The sequence below is a fragment of the Lucilia cuprina genome, chromosome 5 (genome assembly GCF_022045245.1).
Source record: "Lucilia cuprina isolate Lc7/37 chromosome 5, ASM2204524v1, whole genome shotgun sequence".
Classification (NCBI taxonomy): Eukaryota; Metazoa; Arthropoda; class Insecta; order Diptera; family Calliphoridae; genus Lucilia; species Lucilia cuprina.
Genome location: NC_060953.1, coordinates 59,585,463 through 59,608,810, shown reverse-complemented (window position 1 = coordinate 59,608,810; position 23,348 = coordinate 59,585,463). Strand labels below are relative to the sequence as shown.

Below are 23,348 nucleotides of genomic sequence, written 5' to 3'. Positions count from 1 at the left end.
AACGAGTCTAAAATATTGCAATATACGTACATTTTTTAAAGAAATTTTCATCCCAGCAAAATCTTTACATACCCTGTAAGTCCCCACGGGGGCATTGCAATCCCCGGGTAAAGAGGTGCTACCAATACCTCTAGTCTGCCGGGACTATAAACTGGTGATGTCAAATGTATCCTTGGCTTCGCCTCGGAATGATTTAGCATGACGTCTAACCAGAGCACCATATAATCTGGCACTACGGGTGGCCAGTTGCCGTCAGGTCTATGTCCTGGCTGGTCAGTTGGTTGAGGTTCCTTCGGGATCCGCGAAGTGGCTGTGGTTTAATACCCAAAATCGCGGGGAGAGAATGCTGGTTTAAGGACTGATATATCCTATACCTATTGGGTTGGATAAATCTCTCTTCGAACAGGTCTGTGTACAAAGTAGCATATTCTGGATTCCTAAACCCGATCGGTATCTCTTACCGTTCGTGTAGTGGGACGCCAGTATATGCTGGGGAATTGTCAGGTCAGTCAGTATTCAATGGTTGCCTGTCATCCCGTAGATCGATCTTTATGATCATGGGAATGGAACTGATGCTAAAATTGGTGAAAGATCGGGAAAGTCTAAATATATTGGAGATTAGTTCTGATTTAGTATACCTTTTTACGCTTCGGGGAAGTTCTTCGGTGCTGTTGCCATCTCAACAGGATATATTAATAATGCTGCGCGACTATTTGTCGAGGCAATTATTGGAATTAATTGACTTTGGAAATTCCTACTTCCTTTGTTACATCCCTTTGATCCATTTTGTTGGGTATTTCGGACTACCAGTAGTGTGGTTGCGCTGGCTTAAAGAGGTTAAGGATTACACTGGAATGGGTCATTAGATGGTGGAGATTGTATTTTTAATAATGCTATTCTTTCATGACATCATTAAGTGTGGGCACTTCCGCTTTGTCGGAAGATTGATTTCACCTGATGTCGGGACTTGTCACCCCCTTCTATTGACTTTAGACCAGGGATTGCTTTTTCCTTGCCGGGGTACGCGGATTAATTCCATATGCGGTAAAATATTAGATAGCTCGAGTACTTCAACAAAGTGCTTGTATATGGGCCGGACATCCATGTACAAAAATTGCTACCTGAGTTCTTCATTCATAGGTAGACCGTCTCTAGTCTACCAAGTGGGTGAAAAAGACTACCGTGAGATAAGGCCGTCAGGGCAGGTGCTCACGTTAATCTTTCGACATTCATACCCGGTAAGTAGGCAAGTAATTTTGGAGAAAAGTGTAATTAGTTATTTTTTGGGTGAATAACTACTTATTATCTTTCGACGATAACCAAAAAAAAAACTGGTTACAAATATCATTTTCAGACTTTTCTGAATTTAAAACTGGTTTTACAGTTATTTTCTAGGTTTGCTTGTCTATTGTCTTACTCATTGTCCCATTAAAAAGTAATTTTATCATTCTATCCGGAATGGTTCCCACACAAATGCAAATATCAACATTTCTTGAAAAAACTTCCAAAATCGACTACTTTTAGAAACACTATTTCTTTTTAGACATACAGTTGACTACAAATTCTATTAAAAAATCATTTATATTATTGACAACAACAACTCATTACCAAGTAATGTATGAAAAAACTACATAACTTATAATACTCATTACCAAAATTTGAAAATATTTTGCTGGGATGATTCAGAAACTTCTTCTACATGCCAAAGAAAGTTGCTTACAAGACTTTTTCCTCTTCTACCCCACCGTTCAATATTAGAGAGTCTATTGCACACCCAAAATCTGGAAAAAAAACATGTGTAACCTCAAGTACCATAAACAGCTCAACAAAAACACAACTTTTTTCATGTTTGTATGTGTAAATTAAAATACAAACAAAACTTATAGATGACAAACTATTAAATTAACAAAATTCAAAATCTCACCATAACCCATTATAAACAACAATAATAAAAAAACGTGTATATCTAATATATCCACAATTGAAGCAAAAACAACAACCGGTACAGCTTTCAGATGCGGATAGAAAATAAATAATTAAATAGTACTTCATATTTATATTTAAATTTCAATTTGAATTTTTGTATTCAAATTCAAATGCACGCATACATGTTCGTTTAAGATGCAACGTTTTGTAGTGACAGTGGTGTTGCAGTTTGTGCTGCTGCATGCACATTACTTTGGTCTTATTATTTTGTTTGTACGAGCGAATATCTTAAATTTACATATTGCTTTTTGTCGTTCAAAAAGAGGGATGCCAAACGTGTGGATTAAAGATTTCTTTAAAGACTTCAATTTTGTAATACAATACTCTGTATAGAGTGTTGTAGTTTTTCTTGCAGTTTATTTCCCAGCAGTTCGACGGGACAGTGCCAAACTGACCATTTAACCTACCACTTGTAGTGGCAAGATATTAATGGAACTAAAATTTAAAAATTTCAAGAGTCTACTCTCTAGAATACTATGGGACAATAAAGTGACGATTGGCCCGATAGATATAAATTTGAATAAACCAGATGGTGGTATATTAGTAGAAAGTTATTTCTCCAAAAGATGGGTAAAATAACTACTTTCGGAAGTACAACAAAAAAACTACTTTTAAGAGTATAATCTCTATGTTACTTGAGGACAGTAAAGAGACGACTGTCTCCGCTCCCGCTTACAAAGAGGACACTAAAGTGACGACTGTCTTCATTCTCGATTACAAACATTCGTGACGCATAACCCAAGACATACGGATTACGATCAACCAGGTGGTTAACTATTACTGGAAATTACTGTCTTTTTCGTATGCATTGACTCTTTGTCGAACTGCTGGGTTATGTCTATTTGTTTTACCTTTGATGTATTCAGTTTTAGAAGTACAATATTTCATGTACCGTTAGCTTTCGGTTATATTTATACTGTTCCGCCATGAAATTTCTTGCAATGCCGAAGACAGTGAAAATTCAAGTAAAACAGCCCTACCCTGTTTCGAAAAGTCACGAGAAATGACTGCTGCCCCTAAATCCATTTGCCAAATTTGTGTATGATGGTGTCATTACCAATACATTCATGTAAAGTTAAAGGTCAAATATCTTTCCGAATGTTTTCAAAGGGAAAGAGTTATAAACATTTAAGGTCTAAAAGAACTCTAGCCTATTTCCGATGCCTTGTTCTGAAGTGAAACTTATACCAGCTAAAGCGTTCTACAGGTTTGGAAACAAATCAATAGAAGTGAAATAGCAAATTTTGAAGATATCGTGTCTTAAAATTTAAAATATATCGTTATTGTTTTTTTGCAATATTTGACACATTATAAAAGCGTTAAAACAACTTTATTTATAACCATTGTTATGACAAATGAAACGTCAAGCTGTCAACTTTTAAGAAGTCTTTTCTCCTTCCTTCTTCGGCATAAAACATCATGCAACCAAAATTTAACATATTTTACAAACAAAGCCCTCTTCGCACAGTTAAAAAACATCACATAAATATATATGTCCAAAAACGAGAGTTTTTCAAATTTACTCTTACATTAAAAATATCTTGAAAACCTAATGTAATGTAAGAGAAATTCTTAGATATGTTTCTGCTATTTATTAAACACTTAAAATTATTTATTGTTAAACACAAAACCATAAGCCATCTTTCCCTTTGGTCACACGTTATTTTAACCGCAACGTTTCAGCTACCGAAATGTCAAATCTTGATTGCTGCCACTTTGTTGTTGTTGGCTACTAAACGGCGCGAAAATGAAATCTAATGCTTTGAAGTATGATTTCAAGCATGCGAACAGAATATTTAAATATATCTATTTGAAAAAAAAAATAGAAATTGGAAATTTTGTTTACACCTTTAACACGCTAATAACTCTTGAGGTGGCAACTCTCTACTGCACGTATTTGACAGTCATCCACTTTATTTATTAGTATTATAGTCATAAATTCACCATCTAATTGGTTGAAATTCATATGGATGTGTATATTTATGTATAAATATTTTTTTCTCTACTATTTTGAACAAAAAAACTACTTGTTTGTATTCATGTCATATTTGTAACTATTGTCGTAATCATTTTTTATGACGACGATGACAATGCGGTTGGTGTCACATGCTGCTGGTAGAGAGGAGCATGATATGAAGATGATGGTGAGGATGATGATGCTTAAAGCGCAGCTTAAATCCAAAACGAAATATGTATATAGTTGTTGGTATTTTGTAGAAATTGTCATAGTGATGGGCAGGGTTGGCAAAAGCGGTTGGTACAATTCTATTGTGACAGGTTCTATGGTACACGATCATTTACCGAATTTGAACTGTAGTCTAGTCTATAGTCTTGTCAATAGCCTAGTCTATAGTTTAGTCAACAGTTTAGTCTATAGTTTAGTCTATAGTTTAGTCTATAGTGTAGTCCATAGTCTATTCCATAGTCTACTCGTTAGTCTTGTCTAGTCTATAGTCTAGTCTATAGTCTAGTCTATAGTCTAGTCTATAGTCTAGTCTATAGTCTAGTCTATAGTCTAGTCTATAGTCTAGTCTATAGTCTAGTCTATAGTCTAGTCTATAGTCTAGTCTATAGTCTAGTCTATAGTCTAGTCTATAGTCTAGTCTATAGTCTAGTCTATAGTCTAGTCTATAGTCTAGTCTATAGTTTAGTCTATAGTCTAGTCTATAGTCTGGTCTATAGTCTGGTCTATAGTCTAGTCTATAGTCTGGTCTATAGTCTAGTCTATAGTCTAGTCTATAGTCTTGTCTACAGTCTAGTCTGGTCTATAGTGTAGTCTATAGTCTAGTCTATAGTCTGGTCTATAGTTTAGTCTATAGTCTGCTCCACAATTTTAATGCTGTTTTGTACTATTCCAAAATTCCTCTTGCCATCCCTGTTGTAGGGAGTGCAACATTGGAAATAATAGTTTGTTTACATGTTAAAGAAAAGTGTTTGTGTCTAATTTTGTTTTTGTGTAAAGGTTGTCAGTAGTTTTCTGAAGGCGAAAGTTTTTAATAATTTTTAGATTTTTATTTTCACTCTCTTTGACACTAAAATTAATAGTTTTGTTTTAGTGGTATTTGATGCATACGAAATTAATGACAGTTTTAGTTTGCCACAAGGAAACAAATAAATAAAAGTGTAAATCAATAAATTATCTGACAAATAGCAAAATAGAAATACGGATATGCTTTAAATGTTGCATGAACTAGCATTACATTCATTGTAGGTTGTTGTGGTTTCATAACGTAACAATTTTGTGTTATTTTTACGATTTATTGCAAAACCTGACAATTTGTGGTCTGGGTGGATGTTGCAAGTAACAAAGAAAATAATCAAGTGACAGCTACAAAACTGTCTCAGGCAATAAGTTTATTAAAATTTCCATATGAAATTAAAAAAAAACATACATTTGCAATCAGTCAGTCATCCATATGTTGTACTACTTATATGTGAGTGTGTGGGAAATTCTTTCATCGTTTGCAAACAAATCCTACAACATATGTGTGTCATTTTGTTATGAACTTTATATATTTCATATTTTGGTTTTCTTCACCAAAAAGGAAGTCAATTTTTGGTCATACTTTTAAAATGAGTTTCTTTTTTTTAAACAATCAGTCATGCAACTGCCTAAAAAACCCAAATAATAAAAGTGAAGAAAGACATTTAAACATAAAGAATTTTACTACCTGCCCTCTTGTTACACTGAGAACGTGCTCTTAATGTTGTTTACACTAACAATGAAATCTGATTGAATTTTTTTTTAAAATTTCTTGCAGCGTAAACAATTGATTTTCTGAACTGTAAGAATTTTTCAAGTTTATTGAAATTAAAAATTATCAGGTTATTTTATACAGATAGATAACTGCAATTTCGAATACACTATTTATACCCTACACCACTATAGTGGGAGGGTATTATGCGTTTGTGCAGAAGTTTTTAACACCCAAAAATATTGGTGCTAGACCCACCTTAAAGTATACCAATCGGCTCAGAATCACTTTCTGAGTACATTTTGCTATGTCCGTCTGTCCGTCCGTCCGTCTGTCTGTGTGTCCATGTAAACCTTGTGCGCACGCTACAGGTCGCAATTTTAAAGATAATTTGATGAATTTTGGAACATACTCTTTTTTTGGTTCAAGGACGAACGCTGTTGAAAATAGTTGAAATCGGTCCATTATTTATCCTAGCCGCCATACAACCGAACCCCCCGAATCGGGCCTTTAGATTCAAAATTACGTTAAATGTTTTATAATGTCAACAAAAATCCTCAAAAATTAGTTTTATAGAACAATAAATGACAATACTAATTTTTGTAGTGATCGGGCCTCATTTGACCCTAGCCCCCATACAAACTCCCCTTCAGAAAATGACTTGAAGGTCAAAATTAACTTATAAAACGATCTAATAAAACGATCAAAATCTACATAAATAACTTTGTAGTAGACGTAAATTCATCTACCAAAATTTATAAGGATATTTACCCCCTATGAGCCCTCTTGTAGAAAATCTCTTTTTTTCAACAATAAGTAAAAAATTTCACAATAAAACAAATTAAATGCTTTATATAAAAAAAATCCACAATTTTAACATACTGACTGGTGTAGGGCATCATATGGTCGGCAATGTCCGACTATAAATTCATACTTGTTTTAACTTAAAAACCTCAGGTATCAAGGTACTAAATATATGTCCCGCCATAAACTAAACTCGATCTTCAATTCGTATAGTATGGAATATTGCAGTTATTGGGGTTAAAATTTAAAACTGGTTGTTCTTTTCGTGTCAAAGTCATTACTACTGACGAGTGCAAACTAACTCTCGCTTGTTGTAAATGAGACGTTGAGATCTTAGTTTACAAAGAGTATTGGAACATTGGAATCAGTCTTACCTTAATGGCCCAATAATATATTAGTTTGAAAGATTAACAAAATCATTTGAATTTATTGCTTGGAAGACTAAAAATAGTAATTAGTGATTTTAAAGGGAAAGACTGCATATCACCCCCTTTTGGTCCAAATTAATAGGAAATTATAGTTTTCATTTCGGCCTTCGTTTAATTTGCCATAAACCTTACCTCCTATAACAATTACCAAATACCAAAAGCTCCTATATAATTTTAAAATACATTAGAAACCTAATGCTCTACATTTGCAACGCATGTTCTGTCATTTTAAACGTCAAATCGTTTTAACTTACAATGCTGGGTATTTGTGAAAAAAAGAGATTTGCCATTTGTAAACTAAATTTAACAAAGACCTACTTGTAAACGTCACATTTTAACAAATGAAATAAACAAATAACAAAAAAATGTAAAATTATATGCAACAAAAAAAGTTGCAAACTTAAAATAATGAAACAAATGTGACACTCACTTTACTAACTTTTAAGTGTAGGCATGTGTATTTATCTACATTGACCTCTTTTTTTACGCACTGTATCTATACAAACTGTCAAAGAAAAAAAAAGGAAAACAAAACAGACTGACATGTACATTTATGTGTCATTATTTTGTTTTCGCAAATAACTGTTTATTTGGGTAATCTGGTTTTACATTAACTCTTTCTGCTCTTTTTTTCTTGACATTTCTAATTTTAATAATTTCTCTTAGTTTTTTTTAATGAAAATTATTTCTCTTTTTTTTAACATTTATCATAACAAGACTTTTTTTCTTTATCTTCTTGTTTATTTTGATTGTTAATATTTGTTTTGTTTATTACAATGTTGTTGTAGATTTTGTTTTTTTTTTTTTTTTTTTTTGTAAAAAATAAACTCAAACCAAGAAATGAAACTAAAACTTAAACCACATTTAAAAAGTATCAGTCCATACTGTTGTTTGGCAACCTATCGTCAATGATCATATCTAGTTTGTTGTACGATACAATTTCTTCTTGTTGGTATTTTCTTCCTCCATTTCCAAGTGTTTTTGTTTGTTTGTTCATTTATTTCTTTGGAATCGTAGTTCTGTAAACTTAAGTGTGTAATGATGAGTTGCCAGTAAATGTTTTTTTTTTTGTCGATATGTATTAGGAATTCCCAAGGCAATTATGAAAATTCACAGAAGTTAATTGGTAACAAATTTATAGGTAGATTTGTGTAGGTAGTTTGATGGTTTTTTTTTAGATGACAGTAAATGTTAAAATGTTTAATTTATAATCTTGAATTCGTGTTTATTGCTTTTTAATTTGAAATATTAATATTTTAATTGGCATCATTTAAACAAATGAAATTTATAGCAAGTGTCGTATTATTGAGAATATTTAACGATTTTAGTTAGTGATTATTATGTGTGTAATCATTAAAAACTTATTTTTGAATATTATGGTATCAGCATGGCATATTTACAATTTAAAGAACAAAATTCCCCACAGTTTTAACACAATTTTTCAATTCACAATCGATGTTGTATTCGTAGTATGTCAGCAACTATATGTCAACAATCACCGTTACTACACTTTAGAAGATACAATTTACAACATGATTGTGAATTAAACAAATACATATGTTTCTCGTATTTTAAAAACAATTTTTGGGAGTGTCAAATATGTATATCTATCTACCTACCTAGCTACCTACATACCTACCTATCTATCTATCTATCTATCTATCTATCTATCTATCTATCTATCTATCTATCTATCTATCTATCTATCTATCTATCTATCTATCTATCTATCTATCTATCTATCTATCTATCTATCTATCTATCTATCTATCTATCTATCTATCTATCTATCTATCTATCTATCTATCTATCTATCTATCTATCTATCTATCTATCTATCTATCTATCTATCTATCTATCTATCTATCTATCTATCTATCTATCTATCTATCTATCTATCTATCTATCTATCTATCTATATATCTATCTATCTATCTATCTATCTATCTATCTATCTATCTATCTATCTATCTATCTATCTATCTATCTATCTATCTATCTATCTATCTATCTATCTATCTATCTATCTATCTATCTATCTATCTATCTATCTATCTATCTATCTATCTATCTATCTATCTATCTATCTATCTATCTATCTATCTATCTATCTATCTATCTATCTATCTATCTATCTATCTATCTATCTATCTATCTATCTATCTATCTATCTATCTATCTATCTATCTATCTATCTATCTATCATCTATCTATCTATCTATCTATCTATCTATCTATCTATCTATCTATCTATCTATCTATCTATCTATCTATCTATCTATCTATCTATCTATCTATCTATCTATCTATCTATCTATGTATCTCTCTATCTATCTATCTATCTATCTATCTATCTATCTATCTATCTATCTATCTATCTATCTATCTATCTATCTATCTATCTATCTATCTATCTATCTATCTATCTATCTATCTATCTATCTATCTATCTATCTATCTATCTATCTATCTATCTATCTATCTATCTATCTATCTATCTATCTATCTAAATATCTATCTATCTATCTATCTATCTATCTATCTATCTATCTATCTATCTATCTATCTATCTATCTATCTATCTATCTATCTATCTATCTATCTATCTATCTATCTATTTATCTATCTATCTATCTATCTATCTATCTATCTATCTATCTATCTATCTATCTATCTATCTATCTATCTATCTATCTATCTATCTATCTATCTATCTATCTATCTATCTATTTATCTATCTATTTATCTATCTATCTATCTATCTATCTATCTATCTATCTATCTATCTATCTATCTATCTATCTATCTATCTATCTATCTATCTATCTATCTATCTATCTATCTATCTATCTATCTATCTCTCTCTCTATCTATCTATCTATCTATCTATCTATCTATCTATCTATCTATCTATCTATCTATCTATCTATCTATCTATCTATCTATCTATCTATCTATCTATCTATCTATCTATCTATCTATCTATCTATCTATCTATCTATCTATCTAATCTATCTATCTATCTATCTATCTATCTATCTATCTATCTATCTATCTATCTATCTATCTATCTATCTATCTATCTATCTATCTATCTATCTATCTATCTATCTATCTATCTATCTATCTATCTATCTATCTATCTATCTATCTATCTATCTATCTATCTATCTATCTATCTATCTATCTATCTATCTATCTATCTATCTATCTATCTATCTATCTATCTATCTATCTATCTATCTATCTATCTATCTATCTATCTTTTTTTTTGTAAAAAATAAACTCAAACCAAGAAATGAAACTAAAACTTAAACCACATTTAAAAAGTATCAGTCCATACTGTTGTTTGGCAACCTATCGTCAATGATCATATCTAGTTTGTTGTACGATACAATTTCTTCTTGTTGGTATTTTCTTCCTCCATTTCCAAGTGTTTTTGTTTGTTTGTTCATTTATTTCTTTGGAATCGTAGTTCTGTAAACTTAAGTGTGTAATGATGAGTTGCCAGTAAATGTTTTTTTTTTTGTCGATATGTATTAGGAATTCCCAAGGCAATTATGAAAATTCACAGAAGTTAATTGGTAACAAATTTATAGGTAGATTTGTGTAGGTAGTTTGATGGTTTTTTTTTAGATGACAGTAAATGTTAAAATGTTTAATTTATAATCTTGAATTCGTGTTTATTGCTTTTTAATTTGAAATATTAATATTTTAATTGGCATCATTTAAACAAATGAAATTTATAGCAAGTGTCGTATTATTGAGAATATTTAACGATTTTAGTTAGTGATTATTATGTGTGTAATCATTAAAAACTTATTTTTGAATATTATGGTATCAGCATGGCATATTTACAATTTAAAGAACAAAATTCCCCACAGTTTTAACACAATTTTTCAATTCACAATCGATGTTGTATTCGTAGTATGTCAGCAACTATATGTCAACAATCACCGTTACTACACTTTAGAAGATACAATTTACAACATGATTGTGAATTAAACAAATACATATGTTTCTCGTATTTTAAAAACAATTTTTGGGAGTGTCAAATATGTATATCTATCTACCTACCTAGCTACCTACATACCTACCTATCTATCTATCTATCTATCTATCTATCTATCTATCTATCTATCTATCTATCTATCTATCTATCTATCTATCTATCTATCTATCTATCTATCTATCTATCTATCTATCTATCTATCTATCTATCTATCTATCTATCTATCTATCTATCTATCTATATCTACCGGAAATCCGAATTTCAATACCTAACAACCCTCATTAAATGGCAACTCTGGAGTGCAAAAGTATCTCTTAGATACCATTCCATTATACTTTTTACCATTATTGTTGTTGTAACTGTAGTTGGACGGTTGGTTGGTTGACTAGTTGTACTTGTTGTTGCTTTAGTTGTCGCCGTAGTTGTTGCTGTTTTCTTCATTCTTCAGTATATTTTCGCTTTTGTTTTGTTCAATATTCGTTCGGTCTTTTGCTTTTGGCTGTGGCTCGCTGTTCGCTCTACAGACAATTTCAAATCTTAGTTACGTTTAGTTTTTAGCGAACCTTACGAGAGTGCGTGCGTGTCGTCAGCCAATCCATCAGCATTCACTCATTTTTAAACGCGCTCACTTCTTTTTCATACATTTACTAAAAATTTTAATTAAAACAAAAAAAATCCACGAATGTAACGAAATAAAAAGTACCTACTAGATACTTACTTAACAAAACAAAAAAAAACAAAAAGAAGAGTAAACTAAACGATCAATGCGAAAAAAAGATACAAAATTTAAAAGTTGTTGAGTTGAAATTTTCAAAAAAAAAATTAATCGTGGAAGTGAATGAATGGCATGAATGACTTTTTTGTTGTTGTGTTAATGTGTTTTAAATTAAAGTGGTGTTTGTGTTCGTTTTGTTTTTTTTTTTCCTTTTTTTGCGGCATCTAAGAGGAAAAATACCAACATTTTGTAGAATTTTGTTGCAAGATTTGCACGAATCTACACAAAAAGCACGTTTTTCTTGAAAGAAAACTTAAAATACAATAAAAAAAATGAATGTGAATTTGAAAAAGTCTAATTAAAATTGCAAAATTTATACTGTAAGTGTATATGGAAAAATTCATAACTTTTAACAAAAAAAAAATTAAAAACATAGGTATTATAAAATGTTCAAAATTTATGGATTCAAAATTTTTTTTATTTTTTAACAAACAAAACATGTTATAATAGTTAAAATTAAAATTTTTAAATAAAAGAATACATTTTAAAGAAAGAAATTTTAAACCATAAAAAAATATTAAAAAATTTCTAACAAAACAATAAATGCTTTGAAAGTTTTTATTTTTTGTTTAAAATCAGTTAGAAAACGTTTTCTTGTCTATAAATACAGACAATAATTTTTAAAATATTAATGTTTAAATTATGATAATTGCAAAATATACAAAAAAATAAACAATAAAAAAACCGTCAACAAAAATATCTAACGAGATAATAATAATCAAAAAAAAAAAAAAGACACAATAAAAATATTCTACACAAAACATTAAAAAATCAAATCAAGTGTCATTATGCACAGAATTATAAAGAATAGTTTTTTGAATAGAAACCCCATTAAATTAATCATTTTTTTTGTTTACACATGTCTTAATAAGTAAAATAGAAACATTATTATATCTAAAAGATGGCCTTAGAAATTTGAGATAAAGAAAAGTATTGCAAAAAAATAAAATAGAAATAATTATTTTAAAAAATAACGTTTCACAATGACCGTAAATGTGCTTGAAATTGGTATTAAATTTTAATTGGTTCATAAAAAAAATTGGCAGTGATATACAATTGTAAATATTGTTTTACAGTGGGTGTTGAAATAATTCATACAGTTTTAGTTTTGATATTGACTTCCTGTTTTAGAAAATAGTGTTGAAATATAAAAATAATTAAATACACATTTAACTAAATCTTTAATAGAATTTATTTAAAGTATTAAAAAACAACTGAAGCATTTGAATATCAGGTGGTATAAGAACTAGTCCTTCTTATTCGCAGCCATCTACATACACTGAACAAAAAATCCATGCCTAATATATACGAAAAATGTTGTACATTGTACAAATCGTTCGTTGTTTCGCACCACGAAATTCTCATATCTGTCTGCAGCACATCGAGACCTAACCCACTCAGATGTAGGAGATCAAGAACATATGGACATGCAAGGATTTAAAGACCTCAGTCTTGAAACAATCTGATCATAAAACCCCCATACAGACGAATTTTGAAAGACTGTTAAAAGTGAGATTTTATAACAGGGTATAAAACATAGACAATATAGATATATGTATATATAGGTTCTAAAATTAATTGTGCTGTCGGATTGGGCATTTTCACACAACGTCTTCCGACTTTATTATTTTTATAATTATGAATTTTTGTATACAGTCTGGTACTTTCCTATTGATCTGATAATCCTAAAATGATCGGTGAATGCTAAAGTGTCTATCTGAAATAAACATAAAAATCTATTCAGAACGCAATCTTTTTGGAAGAGAAATTTATGTTTCAGTAGTTTTTTTCAAAATTAAACAAGTTTGGATAGGAGGATATAGGGGCCATATAAGGTCGCCATCTATCTATCTATCTATCTATCTATCTATCTATCTATCTATCTATCTATCTATCTATCTATCTATCTATCTATCTATCTATCTATCTATCTATTTATCTTTCCATCTATCTATTTATCTTTGCATCTATCTATCTATCTATCTATCTATCTATCTATCTATCTATCTATCTATCTATCTATCTATCTATCTATCTATCTATCTATCTATCTATCTATCTATCTATCTATCTATCTATCTATCTATCTATCTATCTATCTATCTATCTATCTATCTATCTATCTATCTAACTACGTTCGGAATGGTAGACTAGTTTAGCAAGTTCTTTTTAGGAAAAATTCGGTGCAATAAAAAATTCATTTATACATTTTCTTTACTAATTTCTACGATTTTTAGGAATTTTCGTGTTGTTTAATTCGAATAACAGTTCTTTTAACCCAATAACAAAACTATAATTTGTCCTAAACAATACTTCTATTATTCAATTTACCTTCTTACTTTCAGATATATAACTCGTTCACAACGTGTACAACAACAACTACAAACAAATGACTCAAGATCAACACCATCCAATACAGCCCTATATGCAATAACGCAGCAACAGCAACAGGAAAATTTGAACTCTGAAATAAGAACAGTTGAAACCAACGGTCATACGATTAAAACGAACGGTGAAGATAAGGAGCAACAACAACAAGAACAAGAAGAAGAAATGACCAATAACTCGGGTAAAAAATCAAAGACAACTGCAAAGACAACAAAAAATTCAAAAGAATTAAAAATAAATATTCCACTAACAAGCGACACAACATCAACAACACCATCATCAACTATTGCAGCAATACCAGCAGCAGCAGTTGCAGCTGCTGCTCCCGACTCTAAATGTTCAAGTACTACAGGTAAGTTATTAAGTTTTGTTGTAATTTCAATATCAAGCAACAACAATTATTAATTTATATTTGTTGTTTTTTTTTTTTTGTTGCTGCTGATAAATGCACGTTTATTTTATTTTTTGTTTTCTTTATTTGTTTATTATTTTGTTGTTGCTGTTCTTTAATTTTTATTTATTTTTCACAAATGATTATAACTCTTTATTTGTTTTGTTTTTTTCATATTTACTATTTGTTTGTTGTTGTTTTTTTTTTCTTAATTATTGTGGCATGTTTTTGTAGTTGTATAAATTTTTTCTCATTTAATTCAGATTTTGTTCGACATTCTTATCGGTTGTTTTTTAAATTTTTTTTTTGTGATTTTTCATGTGAAATTGTTTCTTTTTATTGTATTTTTGTTGACTTTTATTCGATTCTTCGATTTTAATTTTAATTAAAAAAATGTTCATTTTTTATCAGTGTAAATATTTAAAATTTTTTTCAAATATTTATTCATAGTTTGTTTTAGAATGGAATATTTTCATTTTACATTTGTAATGTTGATTTTTTGAGCCTTTTTTTAAATATTGTTTTTATTTCATTTCAAATCAACTAAAGTTTAGTTCATATATTGAAAAGTCACTGAACTTTATGTTAGAACACCAGTAGATTTATTGATTTCAATTTAATATTCGTGAGTCAAGTTAGGAATTGTTCTGAAAATTTATGTTTCCTGGAATTCTAACTTCTAACTTAATTATTTTATTTAGATTAAAAAGAACTAAACTTGATCTGAATTGAACTAGAAATGAACAGGAACTCAGCTAGAATTATGTAGAACTGAACTGGAACTGAACTAGAACTGAACTAGAACTGAACTAGAACTGAACTAGAACTGAACTAGAACTGAACTAGAACTGAACTAGAACTGAACTAGAACTGAACTAGAACTGAACTAGAACTGAACTGAACTAGAACTGAACTAGAACTGAACTAGAACTGAACTAGAACTGAACTAGAACTGAACTAGAACTGAACTAGGACAGAACTAGAACTGAACTAAAACTGAAATAGAACTGAACTACAACTGAACTACAACTGAACTACAACTGAACTACAACTGAACTAGAACTGAGCTAGAACTGAACTAGAACTGAACTAGAACTGAACTAGAACTGAACTAGAAGTGAACTAGAACTGAACTAGAAGTGAACTACAATTGAGTTCCCACTTTTGAAACATATTATTTTAAGCGCTTCCAAATGCTGCATTAAACCCTTTATTGTGGTAATATTTTTACAATAATACACGATTACAAAATTTCGTAAATATGAATCGACCTGCATAAACAAAAACCAATAAATATGTTAAATTGATGTAAATTTACAACTAATTACATCTAATATTTCAACCGTTATCTTAGGAAACCCAAAAATTTTCACACATTTTTAATTATAATTCAATTTTAATGCATAAATTATGTCATATTGGTTTTTTACTTATTGATGTTGTTTTTGTTTTTTTTGTACTGCAGTTGTTGCATTAGGTATTTAATAATGAAAAAAATAAAAAGATATGTGTACCTACTAATAAATATCTTACAAAATATGACATTTTTATGGCTTCCAACTAATTTTTCATTCATGGATTCCTCTTATGTGGAATATGCACTAGCTCAAGCCATGTTGATGGATAGATGCACTACACTAATGTAATAATAAATAATCATAAACTAAGTTCGATTTCTTCCCTATTTTTTATAACTGTCTGTCCGTATGTCTGGCTGTCAGTCAAGTGTTTTGAATATTTTATTAACCCTATTTAAAGTCTGTTTGGCTGTCTGTCTGTCTGTCTGTCTGTCTATCTGTTTGTCTTGTTTATCTGTCAAACGTTGGTTAGATAGATGTATGCGGCAACTAATACTGCCACTACAAAACCCAAACAACGAATTTAACCAACTAAGTAATGTGTCATTTATGCAAATTTATCAATTTTAAAAATGTTAAATATATAAATCAATGGATACTCTTACATACTTACGTCTTGAAATAATGATCATTTGAAAAACAAACAGAAACTCAAGAAAAACAAAACCGCATTTTGATTAAAACACTTCACTGTCTATCTGTTTATAGCTGTCTATCTGTCTGTCCCTTAATTTTTTTCTGTGTATATTTTTTTAACAAACAATAAAATTGTTTTTTTTTCTTTTCTCTCAAAAAAAAATTAAATTAAAACGTCTTTAAAAAGTTGTTATTTTTTTAAGATTTAATAATACCTTTAGTTTATTATTAAATAGTTTGTTTACTTTGTTTTGTATTATTTGTTTTGCAATATTTATATATTTACACGTTTAAATCTGTTTTTAAATCCTAAAATAAAAAAAGTTTTAATTTTGTATATCCAACTAAAACTGGTTCAGCAGTTAGGTTTTCGTGCAGTGGGGTTTGAGAAAACAAATCATCCAAAATATTTAAATGAAATGACATAAGTGTTGTTATCAACAAATAGTTGGAGTTTTAATGTTAAACTTTTGCTGGTTTATGTTATCATAGATTCCAAATCTAAATATTTAAAACTGGTATTTAAATATCAAGCGGGAAGGGGGTAAACTTAATTTTGTATTAACGGTTTTATAATAAATTTTACATTAATTAATTGTTTTGCTAATTTCTATTCTTTGTTAATAAAACCGAATAAAAGATCGAAAGATTCCATTATTTTTACTAAGTTTTCGAAAAATTCGTTTTTTATTAAAAATTTATAGAAAATCTAAAAATAAATTGCCTTTTTTTAGAAAATTTTGAAAAATTCTCTTGTAATAAAAAATTTTGAAAATTCTCTTTTAATAGAAAATCTTCGAAAATTCTCTTTTTATAGAAAATTTTTGAAAAATTCTCTTTTTCATAGAAAATTTATGAAAAATTCTCTTTTTTATAGGAAATTTTCGAAAAATTCTCTTTTTTATAGGAAATTTTCGAAAAACTCTCTTTTTTATAGGAAATTTTCGAAAAATTCTCTTTTTTATAGGAAATTTTCAAAAAAATTCTCTTTTTTATAGGAAATTTTCGAAAAATTCTATTTTAATAGATTATTTTCGAAAAATTCTCTTTCTACAGAAAATTTTCGAAAAAAACTATTTTTAGAAAAAATTTTCGAAAAAATGTATTTTTAGAGAAAATTTCACAAAAAATGTATTTTTAGAGAAAATTTTAAGAAAAGGCATTTTTTAGAGAAATTTTTCGAAAAAAAATTTCATAGAAAATTTTCGAAAAGTTCTCTTTTTAGAGAAAATTTTAGAAAATACTCTGTTTATAGAAAATTTTAGAAAAATAGTCTTTTTATAAAAAAGTTTTCGAAAAATTCTCAAATTTATAGATTATTTTCTAAAAATTCTCTTTTTTATAGATTATTTTCTAAAAATTCTATTTTTTATAAAAAATTTTCGAAAAATTCTCTTTTTTATAGAAAATTTTCGAAAAATTCTCTTTTTTATAAAAAAAGTTTTCGAAAAATTCTCTTTTTTACAGAAAATTTTTGAAAAATTATCATTTTAGAGAAAATTTTCAAAAAATTATCATTTTAGAGAAAATTTTCAAAAAATTATCATTTTCGAAAAATTATCTTTTTAGAAAAAATTTTCGAAAAATTATCTTTTTAGAGATAAATTGCGATTAATATTTTTATCATATGACGTTGCTTTTTTTTTTAATACCAAATGAACGCGAAATACAAATAATTTCATTCATACAAACTAAACTACTTAGAATACATATAGAGAATACTGAAATGCCTCTTTTTATAGAAAATTTTTGAAAAATTATCATTTTAGAGAAAATTTTGGAAAAATTATCTTTTTAGAGAAAATTTTCGAAAAATTATTTTTATAGAGACAATTTTCAAAAAACTATTTTTTTGGAGAAAGTTTTCGAATTTTTTTTCTATATAACAAAATTATCTAAAAATTCCCTTTTTTATTAAAAAAATTTTTAAAAAATTATATTTTTATAGAAAATTTAGAAAAACATTTTTAACAAGTCTTTTAGGTTTTTTTAAAGTTTCGAAACATTCAAATTCATAATTTTTATAAATTATTTTTTTTTAATTTTCGTATTTTAAAATATTTTGAATTCAATATTTTTTCAAATTATTCCGTTTTATTGCAATTTGAAAAATTCTTTATTCGAAAATCTTCATAAAATTCTTATTATGTCGAAATTATCTCAATTTAAGGGTCTGTGCAACTGAAAACTTAAGACCCTCTGACAATCTCCTAAAAAAATTAATTTCTATTATTTTATGTTTTAAATCTACCGAAAAAAATACTCATGTAGTTCTACACACAATGGGAGGCCATTTATTTATTTGTTTCCTGAGTGGCCACTTTACATACTTAATAAAAACAAAAACTCCGTCCAAAAAAACAATTTCAAATATATAATTTTAAACATCGACACTTGAAACAGAAACTTCCCATTATTGATATTATTCAAACGAATTGATTGAAGATGTTAAAGGAAATTGATGGTTTTTTCATATTTTTTTTTTTCTTTAATATATTGACAGATATAATTTTCTAGCATTATCTCTTCATTTTATTTATTATCAATTTTGTAGTCAAACTGAAGTGTTTAATATTAAAATACTGCTACGCACTTGTTAATATATATTGACAGAAAATCATTTGAAATATAAACAGATATTTTTTGAAACCTTTTTTTAAACATATACACAAACAAAAAATCATTTATCAAATTGTAGATATTATGTTGCGGATGTTTGTAATGAATTTCATTTGTTTTTTGCTTTATTTTTTCCATTGAGGTTTGAGATCATCAACATCATCATTATCATTATTATAATTAAAATGAAATATTTGACAGCTTGAAGCTAGAATAATTTTACTTTGTTTTTTTTTTTCTCGTTTTGTTTAACTAGTAGAACTATGCCAAAAATACACTTAGAAAAATTAGCGTGTAAAATGTTAATAGTTATTTTTTCGATTTCTTTTATAGAAAATCAAAATTTATTTGATGAATACATACCATTTTATAAACATTATGAAAATTTAAAGGCTTTAAGCTAGATTTAAAGAAATTTTCTTTATTTTTGTTGTGGTTTTTAGTTTTGTCAACTACTTATAACCCATTTTTTTAAATTGAAACAAAATAATCTTTAGCTTCTTCCTCTGCCTGCCCAACTGCAATATCTGCCTTGCAACACAAACTAATGGATCATCATCATCATCATCATGTGCACCAACAACAAACATGTGCTCCTTCTTTGCAACAATTGAAAATTTCCAATAAACACAATTTTATCAATTCAAATAATTTCAATAACAATTTAAATCTTATTAATATCAATAACATAAATAATCATCATAATTGTAATAATAACTATGCCACGCCCACTGCTTCATCAGTTCTTAAGCAACGTAAACAAAATGCAAATTCTACTATTACAACAACAAATTGTACTTCTTCTCCGACTGCGGCTTCAAGTGCAATTCTATCACCATCATCTAAATCTCGCAAATGTCCTCTATCACCGCTTATAATCACAACAAATGCACCATTATTTTCAAACACTTTATCGTCATTGTCATCACCCTCACAGCAATTGGTGACTTCAGTGCAGTCTCAACCGCAACACTTTGTGAAATTATCACCGGCCAGCCCTATACTGGGTCTGACGCTTTCACCTTTATCGCCAAATTCTTCTTCGACGTGTTCCTCGTCAGTGCATTTAGTGCGTACCACGAAAACCACACGTTTACGTGCCGCCGCACTGGGTGAGTCAAGTCAGTCCTTCCTTCTTAAAACACTGAAATTATATATATTTTTTTACAAAAACATAATGATGGTTTAATTTTTTTTGAACAAGGGTATTAATAATTTGGTTATAATTTTTTTAGAGTTTGAAATTTGTTTAACCCATGTCCTCCTCCCCTCCTAACATAATTAAGCTGTTTTTTTTCTATTACGAGTATGTAAATGATTTTGTACAGTGTAGTTTGTTGGTTTGATAAATCACATTTTAATTGTTTATAAAAAAATATTTTACTAATTATTGGATTTTTAGTTTGGTTCGAAAAAATAGTTTGTTTCGAATTCTGCTTAATTTAACTAAAACCTGACTAATTTATGTAACTGTTTAACCAAAAAATATTTTACGAAAATGCGTGTTGAATAGAATAACAACTAATCTTTTAAATTTTTTTTTAAAAATAAGATAATTTTTTTAAATTTTGAAAGTGGGGATAGAGCAGTTTTGCGTGTTGAATTCTTTTTATGTTTTTTAGGTCAACTTCAATATTAAAAATGTCGACTTTTGGACTTTTTTTAATTTGTGTAAAGTCGACATTCCGACTTTTTCCAATATACGAAAAATTGATTTTTTTAATTTCTCGATATTTTGAATTTTTTAACATCGACGACAACGTCAACCAAAGCACTGCTAACCATGTTAAACTGGTTACCAAATGACTTAATGGCGTTCTACTTACTCCAAACTCTGCGATTAGATTAAATTCCTGTGCCTTGTGGTCTGGGCACAGGAATTACGGTCACTCTAGGATTATAAAACAATTCGAATAACTGCATTTAAATGTTGACTTTTGCATTTCGAAGCTTAACTTCGATAATCGCTTTCGCACCAGGATTCTAGGGAGGAATTCCGAATTAGAACCCCAACTACCTCCAGGTGCAACGAGAGTTTACACTGATGGCTCCAAGAGGAGTGGAGAATTGTGTGAGGGATTAAAGGATTTGGTATTAAATCATCCTTCAAACTGCTTAACTACGGTAATATTTTTCAGGCAGAAATATCTGCAATCAAACGCGCAGTGAATTGTCTATCACATATCAGGGGGTTTTATTTCTATATACCGACAGCAAATCCGATAATAAAAACCTAGCCGGATATCTCTAAATAACATAGCGAGCATTCTAGGATAACCTTAATATGGGTTTTTGGTCACGATTACTGTCAGGGTAACTGTATAATGAATTAGCCATAAAAGGCGCGATGTAAGATGAGGAAAAAATCGAAACCTTTGCTGTAGAAGTTTTTATAATGAGGAAGAAGATGAGACGATATCGCATCTAACTTCTTGTCTAAAACTCAGGAACTTTCTGTGATAGGTTTGAAGAATATCCTATGCTTCACAAATGAAACAGGTTGGTTTAGTTCTGGAAGCAGAAAGTGATATTAGAACACACTCCTGCGACCACTGGGGTCGCACGGGATCAACCACAAATGGACCCAAGTCCAAAATTTTTTTCTATATACTATTCCTAATCTATATACTATTCCTAATTTTCATAATGCGAGTCAACTGTAAAGTCACAGAACTAAAGGGCTAAGTTAGTTTCTGTGTTACGTTCTGTGACGGATCAACTGATTCGTGTTTTTCATTAAAAATGTTAACAGCAATCACACTGGTAAATTATCAGCTGATTCAACGTAGAGACTAAAAGATCTTTTAAGCTTTTGAATTAATTTAAATTAATATTTTACTAAAAAATACCATATCGTTTAATAAATTGCATTCTCTAACTGTTATCTTAATGACATTATCAATCTCTATACACTTGCTTTCAATCCTATCCTGTCCTTTATACTCTTCACATTCTTTCTCTCCTTTTAACATTCTTTACTAAAACTTTGTTTGAAAACAACACCTAATAAATCCTTATAAAAACTAACCTCCAAATGTGTAACTAATTTCCCTCCATTTGTTTTTTTCTATTCTACTTTTCCCACCCTTTTTAGACAAGAAGAAGGACGAAGAGAAACAATTGCAACAGCAGCAACGTTTTACCTCCCCAACATCACCTAAACCACAACAACATCACTCACGTTCTTCACCCTCCAGCATCTCTTCGGATAATCAAAAACTAACCAGTGGCTCAGAAGCAGAACATCACAAAATGTCCTCGGCTAATAGTTCACCCACACATCGTGGCAACAAAAAGCTGGTACCCTCCGTTTCGGTCTCAATGAAACAGAATCTTAGTGAAACCCATTGCACAGCCTCACGTTCGAATAGCTTACGCTCGAATGCCAATTCACCTAAATCACCCAAACAGAAATCACAAAATAGCAGCACGGAATGTACGGTAAAAATTACCGCTTCCCCTAAAGTTAGAACAAAATCGGCAAATACCCAAAAATCATCACCATCACACAATGAAGATGATATCGATGCTGATTTTATGGAAATTAATGATTTACCTGTAAGTCCTTTAGGACCGGATGACGAGGGTAGTACAGCCACTAGACCACGTTGTTCTACCATGTATACCGATTCGGATAAATCGAAATCATCACTAAGTAATGGCGGTCAAAATAATGAAAAACTTTTGGAATTGAGTCCTGTACACAAAAGTAGAACTGTAAGTTATTGTTTTTTCTTATTGTGAAATTATATTAATATATATTTTTTTTATTTACTTAAACGCCATTTAGTCTAATAGATCACCTAGACGTAATGAGGATCGCGATAAGTCTTCGAAACGTAAATCGAATTTAAATCGTTCGCAGAATGAGGAGGCAACACCAGATGGTGGTAAGTTGATGAAGGAAGTTATAAATACAAAAGATCCATAATGGAAAAGCAGCTGTTGCAAAAAATACATTTAATATTAAATTGAATATTTAAATCATATTAAGAATCTAAATTTAATTCTGATTTGAATAATCGTCACTACTCGAACTTTTATTAGATCTATTTATTTTTAAGAAACAAAAAGTTATCAACCTATGATAATATTGCAATAGTATTATGTAAGTCTATAGACAAATATATGTCATATTCTGTTATCTATTCTATAGTCCAGCCTATATGTAGTGTACAGTCTAGTCTAAATTCTTGTCTATAGTATTTCAATAGTCTAGTTTATAGCCTAGTTTGTAGTCTAAAGTCTTGTCAATA

The 23,348-nt window shown here is 29.2% G+C and overlaps 1 protein-coding gene across 12 annotated transcripts in view; it reads left to right on the top strand.

Annotated features, from left to right (window-relative positions):
* The window catches only part of LOC111675850 (supervillin), a 330,599-nt gene that overhangs the window by 171,448 nt on the left and 135,803 nt on the right, over positions 1 to 23,348 (top strand). For 9 of the 12 annotated variants that reach the window (XM_046951094.1, XM_046951093.1, XM_046951090.1 and 6 more), the window contains 4 exons: positions 14,046 to 14,440; positions 19,836 to 20,204; positions 22,187 to 22,809; positions 22,883 to 22,982. In XM_046951094.1, coding sequence (XP_046807050.1) covers positions 14,046 to 14,440; positions 19,836 to 20,204; positions 22,187 to 22,809; positions 22,883 to 22,982 — 1,487 coding nt within the window. Of the gene's footprint in view, positions 1 to 11,472; positions 12,021 to 14,045; positions 14,441 to 19,835; positions 20,205 to 22,186; positions 22,810 to 22,882; positions 22,983 to 23,348 lie in introns of those variants that run through there. The other 3 variants (XM_046951101.1, XM_046951092.1, XM_046951095.1) reach the window with 3 other exon arrangements.